At 36.7% G+C, this 15,808-nt stretch overlaps 1 protein-coding gene across 1 annotated transcript; it reads left to right on the top strand.

Annotated features, from left to right (window-relative positions):
* Positions 1–242: 242 nt before the first annotated feature.
* LOC121321346 (retinoblastoma-associated protein-like) lies at positions 243–15,798 on the top strand. The gene is made up of 6 exons (XM_041260244.1): positions 243–683; positions 1,396–1,516; positions 5,549–5,652; positions 6,743–6,877; positions 12,711–12,749; positions 15,720–15,798. The coding sequence occupies exons 1-6, from the start codon at positions 418–420 to the stop codon at positions 15,790–15,792; spliced, it is 738 nt and encodes a 245-aa protein (XP_041116178.1). The 5' UTR covers positions 243–417; the 3' UTR covers positions 15,793–15,798.
* The last annotated feature ends 10 nt before the right edge of the window (positions 15,799–15,808 follow it).

The raw sequence follows: 15,808 nt of genomic DNA, 5'->3' as shown, positions 1-15,808 counted from the left end.
GCTTTTCATTAGCCTCACAGTGTTTGTAGCCAAGCAAAAGCATTTTAATTATTGTCATTTGTTTATTCCCCCCCAAGAAATATGCTTTCATGAAATGTGTTTCTTAAATTAAGTTTATATTGTAAACCTTTACAAACAAAAATCTACAACGATATCTGTGAAGGTAACAGCAACAACGCAAGGATACGTTAAAAGAAACATGTACAAAAACATTTACATTGAACTTTGCAATTGACTACACTTGATAATGAAAAACAAAAGTACAAAACCTACGCTTCTGCGCATGGCCATGTCTATACGGCCACTCTGCTGGGCAAGACTCCTCTTGTTGTTTTGGGGCCGGAGTTGAGAGGAAATGACTGTAGATGCGGATGTGTCGTAGCTTTCCCGCGGTTTGAGAGGTCTCTGATTCAGTTCATGCTAAAGGAGCGCTGTGTACTTTACCTGGGGGATTTAAAACAAGAAATAAACAAACAGTTTGATTGCAGCGAAACGTCAACCGGTGGACTCATACTGCAGTGCTGCCCTTACAAGAATCATCAGATCATCAGCTCATCAAGTGATAATATGCCCCCCAAAAGCCAGAGAAGAACAGCGGCGGCTACTGTAATACAGGAGATGGAAGATAAACAGATGGACAACGGGGGTAGTCCAAACAAGAGCAACGAACTTACAGCCGAAAGGTAATGGATGGATTAATTAAATATTGCTTTCATTGTTGTCACGGGTCACAAGATTTGTCAGGCGGTCTGTCATATAGGGAGGTCGATCAGCGTTACCTTTTTTTTTTTTTTTTTTTTTTAAGATAAGTAAGGGGTCTTAGTTTAAATGAGCCACCTGTGGGGCTTTAAACAAATAACGGTGCATTTGGTGTTTTAACGTCATATATATTTGTGACCTCCCTAATGTCAAACATGTTTTACACCAACATTGAATGTGACTCGCTGTTTTTATAACACTAAAAAAGCACCAATATTCACATGTTGCTTGAAGATAGCAAAACTTTGGTCGACGTTGGTCTTTATGACCTCCGTGATATTGAGCTAAAGAAAATATCTAGAGACATAAAGACGGCTCTTAAGTTTGTGTTGCTGAAAACTTCGAATTAGAATCTATTGTATCCAGTAACTTATTGTGAACAATATTTTTAAATATGAATGTTTAGCACTGACGCAATGTAGTGACCGTCAATTAATAATAATTTCCTGAAAATCACAAATTCTGTTGGGTTTCATGTACACATGGTGGCTGAGATGGTATTGGGTAAATGGGACTAACACATGTATGAATAGATAAAAACAGAAGTTAACAAATACTGTTCAGTTTTCTGAACTCACACATGCATGTACAGTATTTGTAAAAGTTTTCAGTACGATTGTATCGTTTTCTTCTCAGGCATAAAGACAAGGAATCTGACTTTCTCACACTGTGTCAGAAGCTGAAGGTGACGGACGAGGTGTGTGATCGAGCATGGAGAATATGGGAGACAGTGCTGTCATCGGGGGATATAGTGCCGGTAAGTAAATGTTCTTGCAGCCAGGTTTCTTGAAAGGACAAACCAGCTCAAGTGGACCAAGTTATGGAGAGATGAAGGCTCAGAAAATTGTGTAAAATCATCAACTCTGCCTCTTACTAAACAAGATTGTCAGTGATGGTCATCCCTCCCCACTCGCCACTAGAGTGTAGATTGAAAATTAGAGACGTCATCAGTAACATGAATGAGTAGCTCACAGTGACCTATATCCACTGTGTGCAGTAATGGAAGGTTGACAGAGATGGATTGCCGTAGGTCACTGTTACATTTTGCACCCGTCCTTGTTTTCAGCACAGACCAAATTGTGACTTTGGAACCTGTCGGTTACACCCTTGGACCCTGGAATTCCTAAGCCTTGATTTTATGTTGATGGTTTTGAGAGATCAAGACAGGCCTCTAGGATAGTTGCGCACAGATGCACAATGTATGCTGAAGGATCTGGTCAGGACCTGAAGATTTTCTTCCAGCAATCATTTTTTTGGAGCAGAGATTGATAAACATTCTCATGTCCGCATCATCTGCCACTGCCACAGCAGCACCCCCTGTCTCTCCCCTCTCAAGTAGCTATTTTAACCCTTAACATCCTGCATTATGGGGAAATATACAGCTTTCATTAACAAAGCAGTTGCCCACAATTTACTGTTAACCTTGACTTTTGATGTAACACATCCTTTGCATGTTGTTAAAATAACATTGTTCTTATACCATAGTTCGAGTCTATACAAAAACATTACGTTTGCCGTGCCACTACAAACGCAGCATTCATTTAATTGCAGAACCCAGTATCGGAAGTTGGCACCCAGTAGATATACTGGTTTTTGGGTAAATTACATTTTTACAATTAAAATGCCACCTCCAAGTCATCAGAAGATATAGTGTGATTTACAGCAAAAAAAGTAAATGAGACAAGATGAGCTTGCTGATCATTCAAAGTTTAAACATAAAGGTAAGCCCCATACTTTTATGTTTTCCGAAACACATTTCTTGTTAATACATAAGGGCCAGATTCATGAAACTAGTCTCGGGATGGTGGGTGTATATATTTAATTAACTGTGTTACTTAGGGTATTCTATAAATCTGCTCCATCATTATCGTTTAAGTGCTCAGTGATGAATTCAGTATTTTAAATGTATAATTCATGATGTTAATCGGCTAGTTTTGCATTTATTTGCTGCATCATGATGATGCATATGTAGTCTCCTGTTTGTACCCCTCCCCTCTATTTCAAACTTAGAAATAATGTTCAAAGCATTTAGTTTGACATTGTATTTGGTAATATTTAGATTGTCCTCTTATTGTTTTAGTTATTGTTACTAGTTGTTGGCGTTCGGCACAGTCAGTGACATTGTTTTAAAAGAATGATGTTTGCTGTGTAACCGTAGCACGTTTCAAAGCAATACAATAAACTGCAGTGATTTTCTGCTAGTTAGGCTATTTTTTGCACATCTGATTGATTGTCTTGTCAGATTCAAAGTGAAGTAGAAATATTAAGCTTAGCTTGTAACATTTCTTAATGAAATGTATAGTTATTTGGATGAGTTAAATAGCCATTATAGTTACATTCTTTTCAGCTGAAGTTCACTACAATTTTTTTTTTTTGTATTTGTATTCCAGAATAACCCCTAGTTACAATTTTTGTGCAGCCTTGGATACCAAAGTACTTGCCTTAACATGTCTGAGTACAATAGGAATCACATAACCTCCTTGGGCCCCCAGCTTTCAAACTGGTTCAATAATGCCTCCTATACACATTTGAACTTGATATAACCTGTAGTTGGCTAAGTATATTTGTATTTTGACTAGTTTAAATTGTAATAATTGAATACCGTTTTAAATTCAAATCACATAGAACCCAACCCTTCTCGGAATAATCAGACTAGTTAGACCACGTTTCTATTGAATACAAAGTAACAGTTTTTATTAGAAATAAAACTAAATAAAGGAAAAATTAAATTAAAGGTGCAACAACTAAACAAAGATAACACTATGTAACACAATTTTTGTTCCTGGGTAGTAAGTGTTATTTCCTAATTGCTTATGCCTCAAAAGTATAGAAAATGGCTATTATTCCCCATAAACTTTGCTTTTGTGACCAGGACAGTGATATTTCAAAATATCACTATTTCAAATGGAAAAATGGGCAAATGTGTGTCTTTTCGTTCACAAAGTCAGAAAAAAAACAACATATGAATCCAAATTAACATGTATTTATACTAAAGTAATACAAAAATGACTACAACAGATTTAGAAGTGAATCGTTTTTCGAGATTTCCGATTATACTGTAAATACACGGTGTAATACAGAAAGGAAGAATGAACTAAACTGAACAGTACACTAGAATAGTTATCTCGTATTAGAGTGTCGCAGGCTGGATCTCCAGGTTATCACAGTTCAAAGACTGGTTTGTATATTGGAGCCTTGGATTTCGTGTGATGTTTCAATATCGCGCTCATGTTTTTGTAGGTCTCTCTCTACCCCTGTGATTGGATAGTTGAGTTAGTTTGGGCTGTGCCTGAGCCCACCTGAAGTGTTTTTCATTGGTTGTTCTCATACCGACGAGGTGCCTTGTTCTCCATTGGTCCCCTATTCTGCCCCCTGACGGCTGGATTTATGACATAGACTGGTTCTTGTCTTAAGTGTGAATTGTCTGGCTTGTGCTGCCGAATGAGTCATTCAGGGAACGTGAAGATAAGCCATGTGTCCAGTATTCAGTTTACGACTCTTTTTAAAAGCATTCGTTGGTGACCAGAAACCAAGAAGACACAGAGAATGGTTTAAGACTCCCCCCTGTATATTCCAATTCTGTTACTTTCATGCACAGAATTATATGATGACCCCCCCTTGACGCTACAAACCTTACCAAGAGCTTATTTTGTGCAGCACTGAGAATTATTGGCTCAAGGTATAATGTCGTTGTTTATTGAAACATCACGAAACATGTTAATTGTGCTGCTGGTTTCAGGGTCTTTACTACTTTGGATACTAGTATCTCCATCTTACTCAATCCCACTGTGCTGTTCAGAAACTATTAAACTTGATGTGGAGCAAACTCTTGTATAATTAACAGATTTCAGGTGTCCCAATGGCTACTCTGTGTTACTCTCCAGCAACATAGTGTACTGGAGAGAGTCCAATAAAAAACAACCAGCCTTAAAGAGCCCTGAGTCTGTTAACCTATTTGAATATTCATTCATTTTAAAAATGTTATCAAAGCCATTATATGTAACACTGTTATAAAGTTGAAAAAAGTAAGAACAATGAAGGCCTTGCTTAACCGTAGTGAATTAACTACACAGGAAAGTCATACAGAAATGCCATACAGGAGGTACGGTTAAAGAAATACAATAATAATAATAATCCCTGCCATTGTCGAGTCTTAGAATTGCCTTTGAGTATATGAAGAAAAGTTTGTTAGGGTTAGTGCTGGCACAAATACCCAAACCACAGTGTTCTGAAAAATATAACGCTACAACTGTTTAAATAACATACCTGTAACTGTTCTTTTCATTGTTACCATCCTGACAACTTTTTACACTTAGAATTTTAAAGTCTGTTTCAAAGCTGTTTTTAAAATGTCTGATCTAGTGCACCGTTAGTGTAAGGTTTATTGCCCATATTTCAAACGGGTAACAGAGCAATAACGATCCATGATGTGGTACAGAACAGAAAAGCCAGAGCTTTATGTTGTGTTTTTTTTTTTTTGTTTTTTTTGTTTTTTTTAGTCGTTCTTCCCAAGGTGATTTGGAGGATAGATCTCAAACCCCAGTGCACTAGAGCGGACATTTTGAAAAGAGCTTTGAAACAGACTTTAAAGTTTGTAAGTGTAAAAAGTTGTCAGGATGTTAACAATGAAAAGAAAAACTACAGCTATTTAAACAGTTGTAGCAACACATGGGGATGTGTAACACTGTTTTTCTTTGCAGTATTTTGTGAGCCCCTGAATGTTGAAAAGGAGCAGGCCTAGTTATCTATATTGAGCACATTCTAATTTCTTCATGTTTTTCATCCATAGGACACCAACGTAAAGCACTGGGGAGTCTGTTTGTTCATAGCGGGAACAGACCTGAATACAATGACGTTTACATTCTCAGAGCTGCAGAAGAATATAAATGTGAAGTAAGCATCATCTCATGGTTTTAATATTAAATACAGATGTTCATAAAATGTATTCATTATTTGAAATTTAGGCCCAGGAAACCTGGTTGCCATTGATTGCGCTGGTGGAAAAAATCAATTGGTGACTTAAATCGATTATTATTATTATTATTATTTTTTTTATATGATGGCATTTTTTTTGTAGTACCGTAGTTGTAGCTCTACAGTAACTCCACACTGTAAATTTAAAGATGTTGGAAATGGTGGTTTGTAAATGGTTGCATACCAAACTAAGTTACTCAATCTTAAATGCATACATAAATAAAGCAAATTATTTATCACTGTAGCATCCTCTAAATGTGAACTACAAGAATTTAGCGATGGAGTATTCCAGAGAAAAATTCCCCTTACTCATCCTACCCATTCTTTTCCTTCTTTGATTTCCTCTTTCTGTGTCAGTCCAAACACACGCAGTTGTTACTTAGGACTACTTTGCTCTGTATAGTGTGTTCGGTTATGAAAGTTCCTGCTTTCACCACTAAAGAAACCTGGTTTCAGCGGGTCTTAACACAGTGCTCAATTGTCTATTTGGGACCCCTTTGCATTAGAATCGCTTCAGCCAATATGTTAATGATGGGGCAGGCGCTCTATAAAGGGGCAAGGCAAGTCTTCAGAATTCCATTTTGCTGCGGTATTTTTTTTTTACATCTTCGCTCCATTTATGTGCCACAGAATTGGGGGCAAGCGACTTTCACACTTGCACTTGCATTTGCACTGTGATCAGAATACAGCCCTAAGAGTTTTAGTTAATAGACAGTAAGATGATTGTGTCAGTAACATTTTTAAAACATTAAAAACTTTTTTTAAAACTTTTCATGTATTTTACTTGAGAAACTATATAAAATAGGTAGTAACTGAAAATGATTTAAATCAATAATTAAATAATTAAAAAAAATAAATCAAGTTATTTTAAATCTTGATTTAAAGCAGCCACCCCTGCCACTGACCCCACTAAATCATCACAGTTTCTGATTGAAGCTGCCTGAGGTCCTGAAGCTGTAGCACTATATTTCTTGGAAACTGAGTGTGGGTTCTTTTTCTTTTCTTGTAGTGTTGCCTACTTCTTTAACCTGCTGAAGAAGACGGATGTAAATATGGACATTGTAAGCACTAAAGTGAACACAGCCGTATCCAGGCTGGAAAACAAATATGATGTACATCTTGCACTGTACCAGAGGTTTGAGAGGTGAGTGCTGTTAGTTTGTAGAAATAGTTCACAAAAATAACTGCTATTACAGTTTGTTTATGTAATTGAGTTAACATCAGTCAAGGATGGTTTTAACTATGACTATAAATGAAGTATTAGAAATCAATCACGGTAGAATCCTGTTTTAATAAAGACACGACATAATGAATCTGCATATAGGAAGCAACCCTATGTGATACCTCTTCTTTTTTATAATCAATATTCAAAAACATATATAACCCCACCAGGGATTCGAAACGGAACAGGAACGATAAACGAAAAAACACTACATTTTTCATGGAACAGAAATGAAAAACAAAATGTATTTATTACGGTTTAGTTTTAGTATCGGTTAATAATGTTTTCTTTTTCGTTCCCTTTCAGTCTGTTCTCGCTGTCTCTTTCTATTGTTTTCAAGCCTACAGTAATTTGAACAAAGTGTTTTTCCCATGGTCTTGCACCTCGGTTGTCAACGGCAAAGCATTACATCACAGCCAGCTAATGACAACATTACATTTAGCTTGCTTTTTCGGAGCAGCCAACGAATCAAATAGCACTATGTTTGACTTCAGTTTAGACTTCCTCTTTGCGGTCAGCTACATGCTGTATCCATGTTACGTATTCAGTCTTGTGTTCACTCAAAATAAACAGGTGTGGTTATTAACTTATGTTATGTACACAGAAAACAAGCTTTAAATATGTGGGAAGTGAAGTACTTTGTTAATAATCAGAGGTTTGCTAGTTATATTCCTGGATATTGTAGGAACAATTAAATAATTGATCATTTAGAGTTTATCTGGGTTGATTAGTTTAATCAACGTTTTACAAAGATTGAGGATTTACTATGAACACACACACACGCTAGACACAAGGACTGTTTAATCAATAGTAGTATTTTATTAAGTACACAAATAATAAACAGAAATCAGAAAAGTCAGAAAGTAAGCCTCTAAGCACAAACACAAGTCAAAATCTCTCACTGCATTCATGCAGCTAGCAGGCCATTGAAATATGACACCGCCTATCTCCTCACACACAAAGCAGCAACTTCAGCATACCAGGCAAGCTGTGCCTTAGCTAGTAACCTGCTCACACACGGCTTAAACTGATATGATGCAGACAATCTTGGAATATATCACATTGAGCTTATTAATGGTATATAGATTAAGGATATAGCAAGTTTATTTTTAAAGAAATTCATACAACAATATGAGGTAGATTACTTATATTTACTTCAAGTTTCACAAAGTTATTTCACACACAAAGTGTGCAAACTAAGTAATTAACAGTTCAATTCTATTTGAATATGTTACAGTTAATTTAGTTCCATGAAAGGAAAATGCAACTGGAATTATACTCAGTGGTTCCATGAAGCTTAGACTTTTGGTCTGCTGGCTTGGAAACTCAATCTGTTGAAGTGTCCACTACAAAAACTCTCCTCTCGGCAACAAAGTCTTCAATCCCACATTGGATCAGATTCAGCAACAAAGCTCTCAATTCTCAATAGATTCAACATACAGCTGCAGCAAATTCTTCAGTCCTCGGTATAGGATCCACAACAGCGCCCGTCCGCTCTGTCCTCTTCACTGAATCTTTTAGCTACGCTGGTAGCATGGCACAGTTTCCTTTGGATACTGTGGTTTTAGGTGTACAGCAGACCCAGACTGGTTTGTCTGATAACAGTCTCTGTAAGTCTTACGGCAGGTCCTCCAGCCGGGCCTCAGTCTCGTTCTTGTGGTAGTGACTTGAATGCAGCTTGCTTCCTCTTCTTGGGTCCGTTAAGGCAAAGCCACGTTTTGGGTCTGTTTTTAGGCAGAGTCCCGGAGTTGCAGCTGCACTTAGCAGAGTGATGGCACCTTGTTTAGCATTTGATCTGGAGCACGAAATGTTTAGTTTTGCTTGAATATTTATGGTCTTTTTCACTCTGCTAAATAGCCACTTTCAGGAGATCATTTGTGTATCTTGCATCTTTAAACTCCCAGTCCTTTTGCTGTTTTAATGTCCTTTTCTACTGTGACATCACTAGTTTATGTCTTGTGTCAAAGTGATTGTTGTTGCAATTGGGAATTATCTGTACATAATTCAACTGTCATTTCAGCCTAATCCAGTCCAGGTGCCACCTAGCCCCGGTCACCTTGTTCAGTAGGTGACAGTTTAGTATGTGTACAAGAAAGATGCTCTCTTAAGACACAGCAGTTCGCCCTGTTTCTCAAAACACACCGTTTTTAATTAAATAATCCAGTTACGTTTCTAATACACGTACATGTATTAATGTCATATTCGGGGAATATGTCCCACAGTATTAAGAGTTAAGGCATTTTACTGTTGCCTTGAGAAAACAGCAATGTTTATTGTATATTGATTTGATTGTTCAGTGTTTCATTTTCATTTATGATGTCCAAAAGTATGTATAAAAGTTGTACTTGTTACATTTGTTGTATGTCTTACTTCTGTTTGAAACAGCATAGCTGTGCAATAAGAAATATGTAGGTTATGGTAAATATATAATGCTTTGAAGAGCTGTTTGTCACAATATTTTTATGGGATTACCTTTCAAATATACAGCAGATGTGTAGAACCCTGGAAATATTATTTGTTAAGTTAAAAACACCACAAAGTTGAAACAGAACAGAGAAGAAAAGTGGCATATTTGATGGATTCGATTAGTTTTGTTTATTTCAGACAAACATCATATTAAGTTATTACATTGAATGTAAAGACGCTAACCCACCGAGATCATTGGGAAATGTCACAGTTTTTAATTGTTTAAAAAAACAAAACAAAAAAAACAAAACAATTTGTTAATAAGAAAGTTGCAACGGAGCCGAACCGAAACAGAAAACAGAAAATTTTCTGGAGCGCATCCACTGCTGCTCTGGACATTTCTAATGGAGCTCAGCGCATATATTGGTTGAGCTGCATGGCTGTGAACATCTGTGTAAGTTGCCGATGGCTGCCTCCTCTGTTTGAGTGGTGTAAAGCTGAGGCAATACTTTGTGAAGCAACGTTTGCAGAGGGTACTGGCAAACATAAAAGAATACGAATAGGAAGATGTGAAAGAATGCAAGAAGCTTTTTTAATACGATTTGAAAAAATGAGAAAACATTCCTATGTCAGCCCCGATGGTTCAAGAGAAAGTGATAGATAGCCAGTTCTGTCTTAAGCCACAGCGGTGTTGGTGGTAACTGAAGGTTACAAGCCAGACCAAATCTACAGCTGTGAGGAAACTGGACTTTTTTTGGAAGAAAATTATGAATAACATAGTTCAAACTTGAGAGGAACAATTAGCTTTTGGATTAAAGGCAGCAGAAGATCCTGTCTCATTACTGTTGTTTGTGAATGCAGCAGCTCTGAAGACGTAAAGCCTCTTGCCATCTGTAGGTCAAAACGCCCACAAGCGCTTAAGAATGTGAGTTTAACACATCTCCTTGTCACAGGGAGGCCTAACAAATGACCTTGAACGACACAAACCGTTTTTGATGAGTGGTATGATAAAGAATTTATACCACATGTAAGCAAATTTCTCCATACAACCAACTTGGCAGAAAAGGCAATTTTAGTACTTGTCAATGCAACAAGCCATTCTCTATCCCTCAAAGACTACAATGAAAATGTTTAAATAGTTTATTTGCCTCCTAACACCACATCTACTATACAACCTATGGACCAGGGTGCAGTTGCTTATCTTAAAGGATTAGGATATTGCTCAGATTTGTGATGCAGGGGAGCTGTATCAGAAATTCTGGAGCCTAATAGATGAGAGATATGGTGTTAGAGCTGCTGCTGCATGGGAGGTGGCACCTCAGTGGTGTGTGGAGGAAGTGGCCAGCCTGTGTTTATCATTTTCAAGGCTCTTCTGAAGCTGAACCCACTGTGATATGCAATGAAGAGCTTGTAGGGGCAGCAAATGCTTGAATCTTGTTACAGCAGAAGATATGGAGGAACATTGTAAAATGCAGAAGAGTCGACAGCCACCAGGTGGCAGTGGTTTAATTCTCATAAACCCTGCCCGGAGAAGGACAGCTTCACAATTCTTGGACTGGAACTTTTAAGAAGGACGGGCAGCACAACCAGATTTTACATATATATATATATGTGTGTGTGTGTGTGTGTGTGTATGTATATATATATATATATATATATATATATATATATATATATATATATATATATATATATATATATTAGTACCATCAAAAGTTTGAGTGCACCTGCTTGAAACCAGGTTTTTCATGATTATCTATGCTTTTTAACTGTATAAACTTGTCTGTAAACACTTAATATTTCATTATATGATATATTTACTTATATAAGCTGATAATCATAAGTGAATTGCATTTAAAAATTACATTTTTAAATGAAAATGTAAATTTTGTCAATTTCAATGAAATGGTCACCCAAAGCAAGGGGATTTCAGCCTGAAGCCTAAGTCAGTTAAAAGTCTGAAATGTGAATAACACGGTGTTAGAACACTGGCCTAAGTATAAAAGGGTCTTTGTTAGATGTTCTCTGAGTTAACTAGCATGTTACCTAATTAACCTTTCTGTCACCAGTTATTGTTAACAGGTGAGGGTCCATGATTACTGTAAATATAGGTAGAATAGGCACAAGTTTCATTCCTGAATGTAAGGGAGCAGAAAATGGCAAAATATGCTTAGTTAAGCAAAGAAAAAAGTCTGTAATTATTTTAAGAAATGAAGGCCAATCTTTAAGACAAATAGCAAGAACTTTGCAAGTGTCTGTAACTGCTGTGGCCAAGACCATCAAACGATTTGAAGAAACTGGGAGTCATGAGGACCGAACAAGGTCAGGCAGGCCAAGGATGACCTCGGAATTGGAGAACAAGTTCATTCGAGTCACAAGTCTGCGAAACCGGCGATTAACTGCCCCCTGAAATACAAGCTCAGCTAAATGCTACTAGAAGTACAGATGTTTCAACATCAACTACTCAGAGGAGATTGCGTGAAGCTGGCCTAACTGGAAGAATGGAGGCTGGTGACAGAGTTGGTGATCTTTACCAAGTCCATGGCAAGCTCAACCAGCATAGCTATCATAGCATTCTTCAGAGGCATGGCATTCCATCAGGATTACGGATAGTTGGGCAGTCCTTCATTCTTCAGCAAGATACTGACTGGAAACACACCTCAAAGTTGTGAAAGAACTATCTGGCGAAGAAGGAAAGTGAAGGACAACTCAATCTAATGACCTGGCCTGCCAAGTCTCCAGACCTCAATCCCATAGAACTTGTATGGGCTGAACTGGACAGAAGAGTCAAAGCAAAGCTACCCACAAGTGCCCTACATCTCTGGGAATTGCTGCAGAAGAGCTGGGAAGACATGTCGGGTGATTTCCTGCTGAAACTTGTTAACCAAATGCCTCGTGTTTGTGAGGCTGTTATTAAGGCAAAGGGTGGCTATTTTGAGGAATTTTTGAGGAAGATTTAGACACAATTTTCAATTCTCTTGAGCATTGCTTTGGTAATCCTTATGTTTTGTTTTGTATATTGTAACATGTGTTTTCATTTTCAAGTATACAACGTAAAACATTGTCAATTATGAAAAAAACCTAGTTTCCTAGTGTACTCCAAGTTTTGACTGTTACTGTGTGTGTGTGCATATGTGATCATGTCTTTACTGTGTGTGTGTGTGTGTGTGTGTGTGTGTGTATGTGGTATATATATATATATATATATATATATATATATAATATAGATATATATATTATATATGATTATATTTATGATACTGATGAGAGAGTATTAATGATGGACTGTTGTATACAACAAAGCAAATAAAATTAATGTACTTACACAAAACTTTATTTTTTCTTTTAGGACTTGTACAAAAATCTACATGGAGGCTCCAGATGTACAGTAAGTTATTTCAGTGAGTTATCTACTTGATGTGGCGGTGTCACAGGAAATTTGTAGACCATGAAAAAAGCAGGTATCGTCTCTATAGCACATGCGCGAATTTCTGAATTTAAAGAGAGTGTTCATTGATACAGTGAAGATTACAGGACCGAAATGCCATCCTTTATTTTTTCAAAAACAAAAACAAAAGCTTTTTTGTAACGTTTGTCATCTTATCTATCTAGGTGTAAAGTAAATTCATGTTTAATTTATTTTTAGATTGATCGCACTGTTCAAATAATATGGTTTTATTGTTTATTCTAGAACAAATGGCTGCATTTGAATATTTAATTACATTTGTTTTTAGCACTCAAACCCTTACTTTTTGCTTAGATGTTGTTCTAATCATACTGTAAGCAAGTGTTGGTTTTTTATATTATATAAAAAAATAAAGGTCATACAAATTCCTGTTCAATTTTTATAAAATGATTACACATTAAGATAAATGAATCGCACAATTAATTCATGATTAGTCACATATACAAAATAATTCATTTTATGTTAATATTTTTGTGTAATTATATTCACCTGCTCTTTATAACCGTAATAGTGTTCAACTCTGTAACCCTACGCTCTGACGATGGCACTTTTATGTTGAAACATGGTTTTTATGAATTAAATATAGACATTTTTGGAGCGCAACAGAGTGAGGTTCTCTCTTTCTATTGACTTCTGGCTTCATATTTGTACCACAAAAACAATGTGATTTATGTTTGTAGTACATAAGTAGTGTTTTTTCCTGTAAAATGTAGCTTTCAATAAAGATTTGGACTACAGTTTAAAACAGTTTGCTATATTCCACAGCTATGGTAACCAGTTTAAAATAAAAACAGTGATATACAGGGTGTTCAGCAATTCACAGATAGAAAATGACAGCTAGCGCCGTGAACCCTCCCTTTTAATTTCAGAAATCCGTGCATGCGCAGTAAATGCGTTGCCTACTTTTTTTTCGCGGTCTACCAACTTCCTGTGACAACGGCATGTATTTAAAAACATATGCATTTGATGAGTCTGAGTATCCCACTTGAAGACCCCAGAGATGTACCCTCTTGGCTCAATCCAGACTGTTGTCATGCTGATGCACTGGGGAGACCACACTGGGTTGATCCCCGGAGCCAGCATCACAGCAGTTGTGTGTGCTGATGTGCTGGGGAGGCAAAATGAGCTGATCCCTGGAGCCAGCATTACACTTCAGCAATCAACACCAGACAGAAGGATATCTGCATCGTCAGATGGAAAACAACGCAAGTAGATGGATCACATTAGTTTACTGTAAAGCTACGTCTTAGTTGGTGCTCATCTTAGCGAGAGCCGAGTTCAAATCAGCATGAAGTTCAACATCTACTCTCATGTAATGGAAATCACAGATACCAAAATATAGAGTAAATTAAAACTTGCAGCAAATGTCCTGAAGCCCCATAAACTGCAGTGGTCATGTGGTGTTTTTTCCATAGTAAAGTGATTTATTTGTGGCTAAAGAACACTTGACACAGGTGGTTTGTAACAGTAGCCTGGCTGAACTGTTATTTGGAATTTAGCTGATCATTTATGTTGCAGTTACCACCTTTTTAAAACAATTAATAATAAAAAAAAAAAAATAGATATAGATATAAAAAACACGACTTGGAAAAATAACCACCTCTGATTGGTTAAACAGCATCATGTGACCATGCGTATATATAGCGTATACCATTGCTTGCATACTAATGAGCTGCTTCACACTAAATAAATCGCTACGCACCACTACATTCTAAATTCCATGACAGCCTGCCATTTTATTTGTTATTAGTTAGAAAACCACAGCCAAAATTAAGTGGCATTTCACTTCCTTTAATATATTTGGGGATGAAAATTCACATAACTGGTACAACACCAACTTTGAGTGAAGACAGCAGTCCATCTGAAATAAATAAAATAAGTGCACCAACAAGAACAGACACCACAGTAGATGAGGAACAGCTAAATGAAATAGAAGAAAACAAAGATTGAAAAAAACATAAATAAATAAAAAAAAAAACTACAGCATGGGCTGGTTAATGTACTTAAAGAAAAAAATATGGACATTCATTTTATGGAAATAAGTCCAAAAAATCTCAACAACATAAGGGAATTTTATGCCAGTGCAAGAAGTTCAACTGAGGACCAGTATTCAGTCTCCAGTTTTATAACGCTGAGCTGGACTAAATACATATTTTAACAGTAGACTGCTGACAGCGAGTTTAAAACCAGTAACAATGTATTCCCGTCGGTCTGGAAATCTCTTATAAAATCAGGTAACGACAAGGTCAGACACGACCCCCCCGAATTACCGGCCTGGATTTTAAGCATCTGCGGGAAACTGAGATACTGTCCCGACACCGCGGTCGGATTGGTGCTTAAAGTCTGGTTCGATCATCCACGTAATCTGGTACGACTTGGACACGAGGGTGCCGACAACTAACAAAAACATATTTTGAGATCAAAAAGGATGAAAATGTACTAGAATAGTGATCCAGCTTCAGTCTCCATTGCAGCTGCTGTCCGACTTTCTTAGTATCATCTGAAACTCTGGGCATCGTCACAACTTGTATCCAGTCCTCCAGTTTCTAGTGAGATGGCACTTTTGATGCAGAAATTCGCAATAATCTAACATGTGCAATTTATTTTTAATAAACAACCAATAAATTGAATTAAATAAAATTTGGGACTATATTACATTACAGATATATACACAATAAAAGTTTCTGGTTTTGTCTTAATTTAAAATGCATTTTAATCATTTTTCTTCCCACAATGGAAGCCATGTTAAAAGCGGTCGTGGTTTATACCTTTTTATATATATATATATATAATTTCATTGTAGTAACATAGGTGTTGCAAGATGTACACAAGCTTTCATAGTGTTAAAAGGAGATAAAAACCTACATTGATTGCATTGTTTTTCTTTTCCAGAGAAAATTTGAACACAGATTCAAAATCAATCATTAGAAGGTGCTGGATCCTTTTTCTGCTGGCAAAAGGTTAGTGAGTGTAACTGACGT

This window comes from Polyodon spathula, chromosome 9 (assembly GCF_017654505.1).
Source record: "Polyodon spathula isolate WHYD16114869_AA chromosome 9, ASM1765450v1, whole genome shotgun sequence".
NCBI classification, from domain to species: domain Eukaryota; kingdom Metazoa; phylum Chordata; class Actinopteri; order Acipenseriformes; family Polyodontidae; genus Polyodon; species Polyodon spathula.
This window is presented reverse-complemented; position numbering and strand designations above follow the sequence as displayed.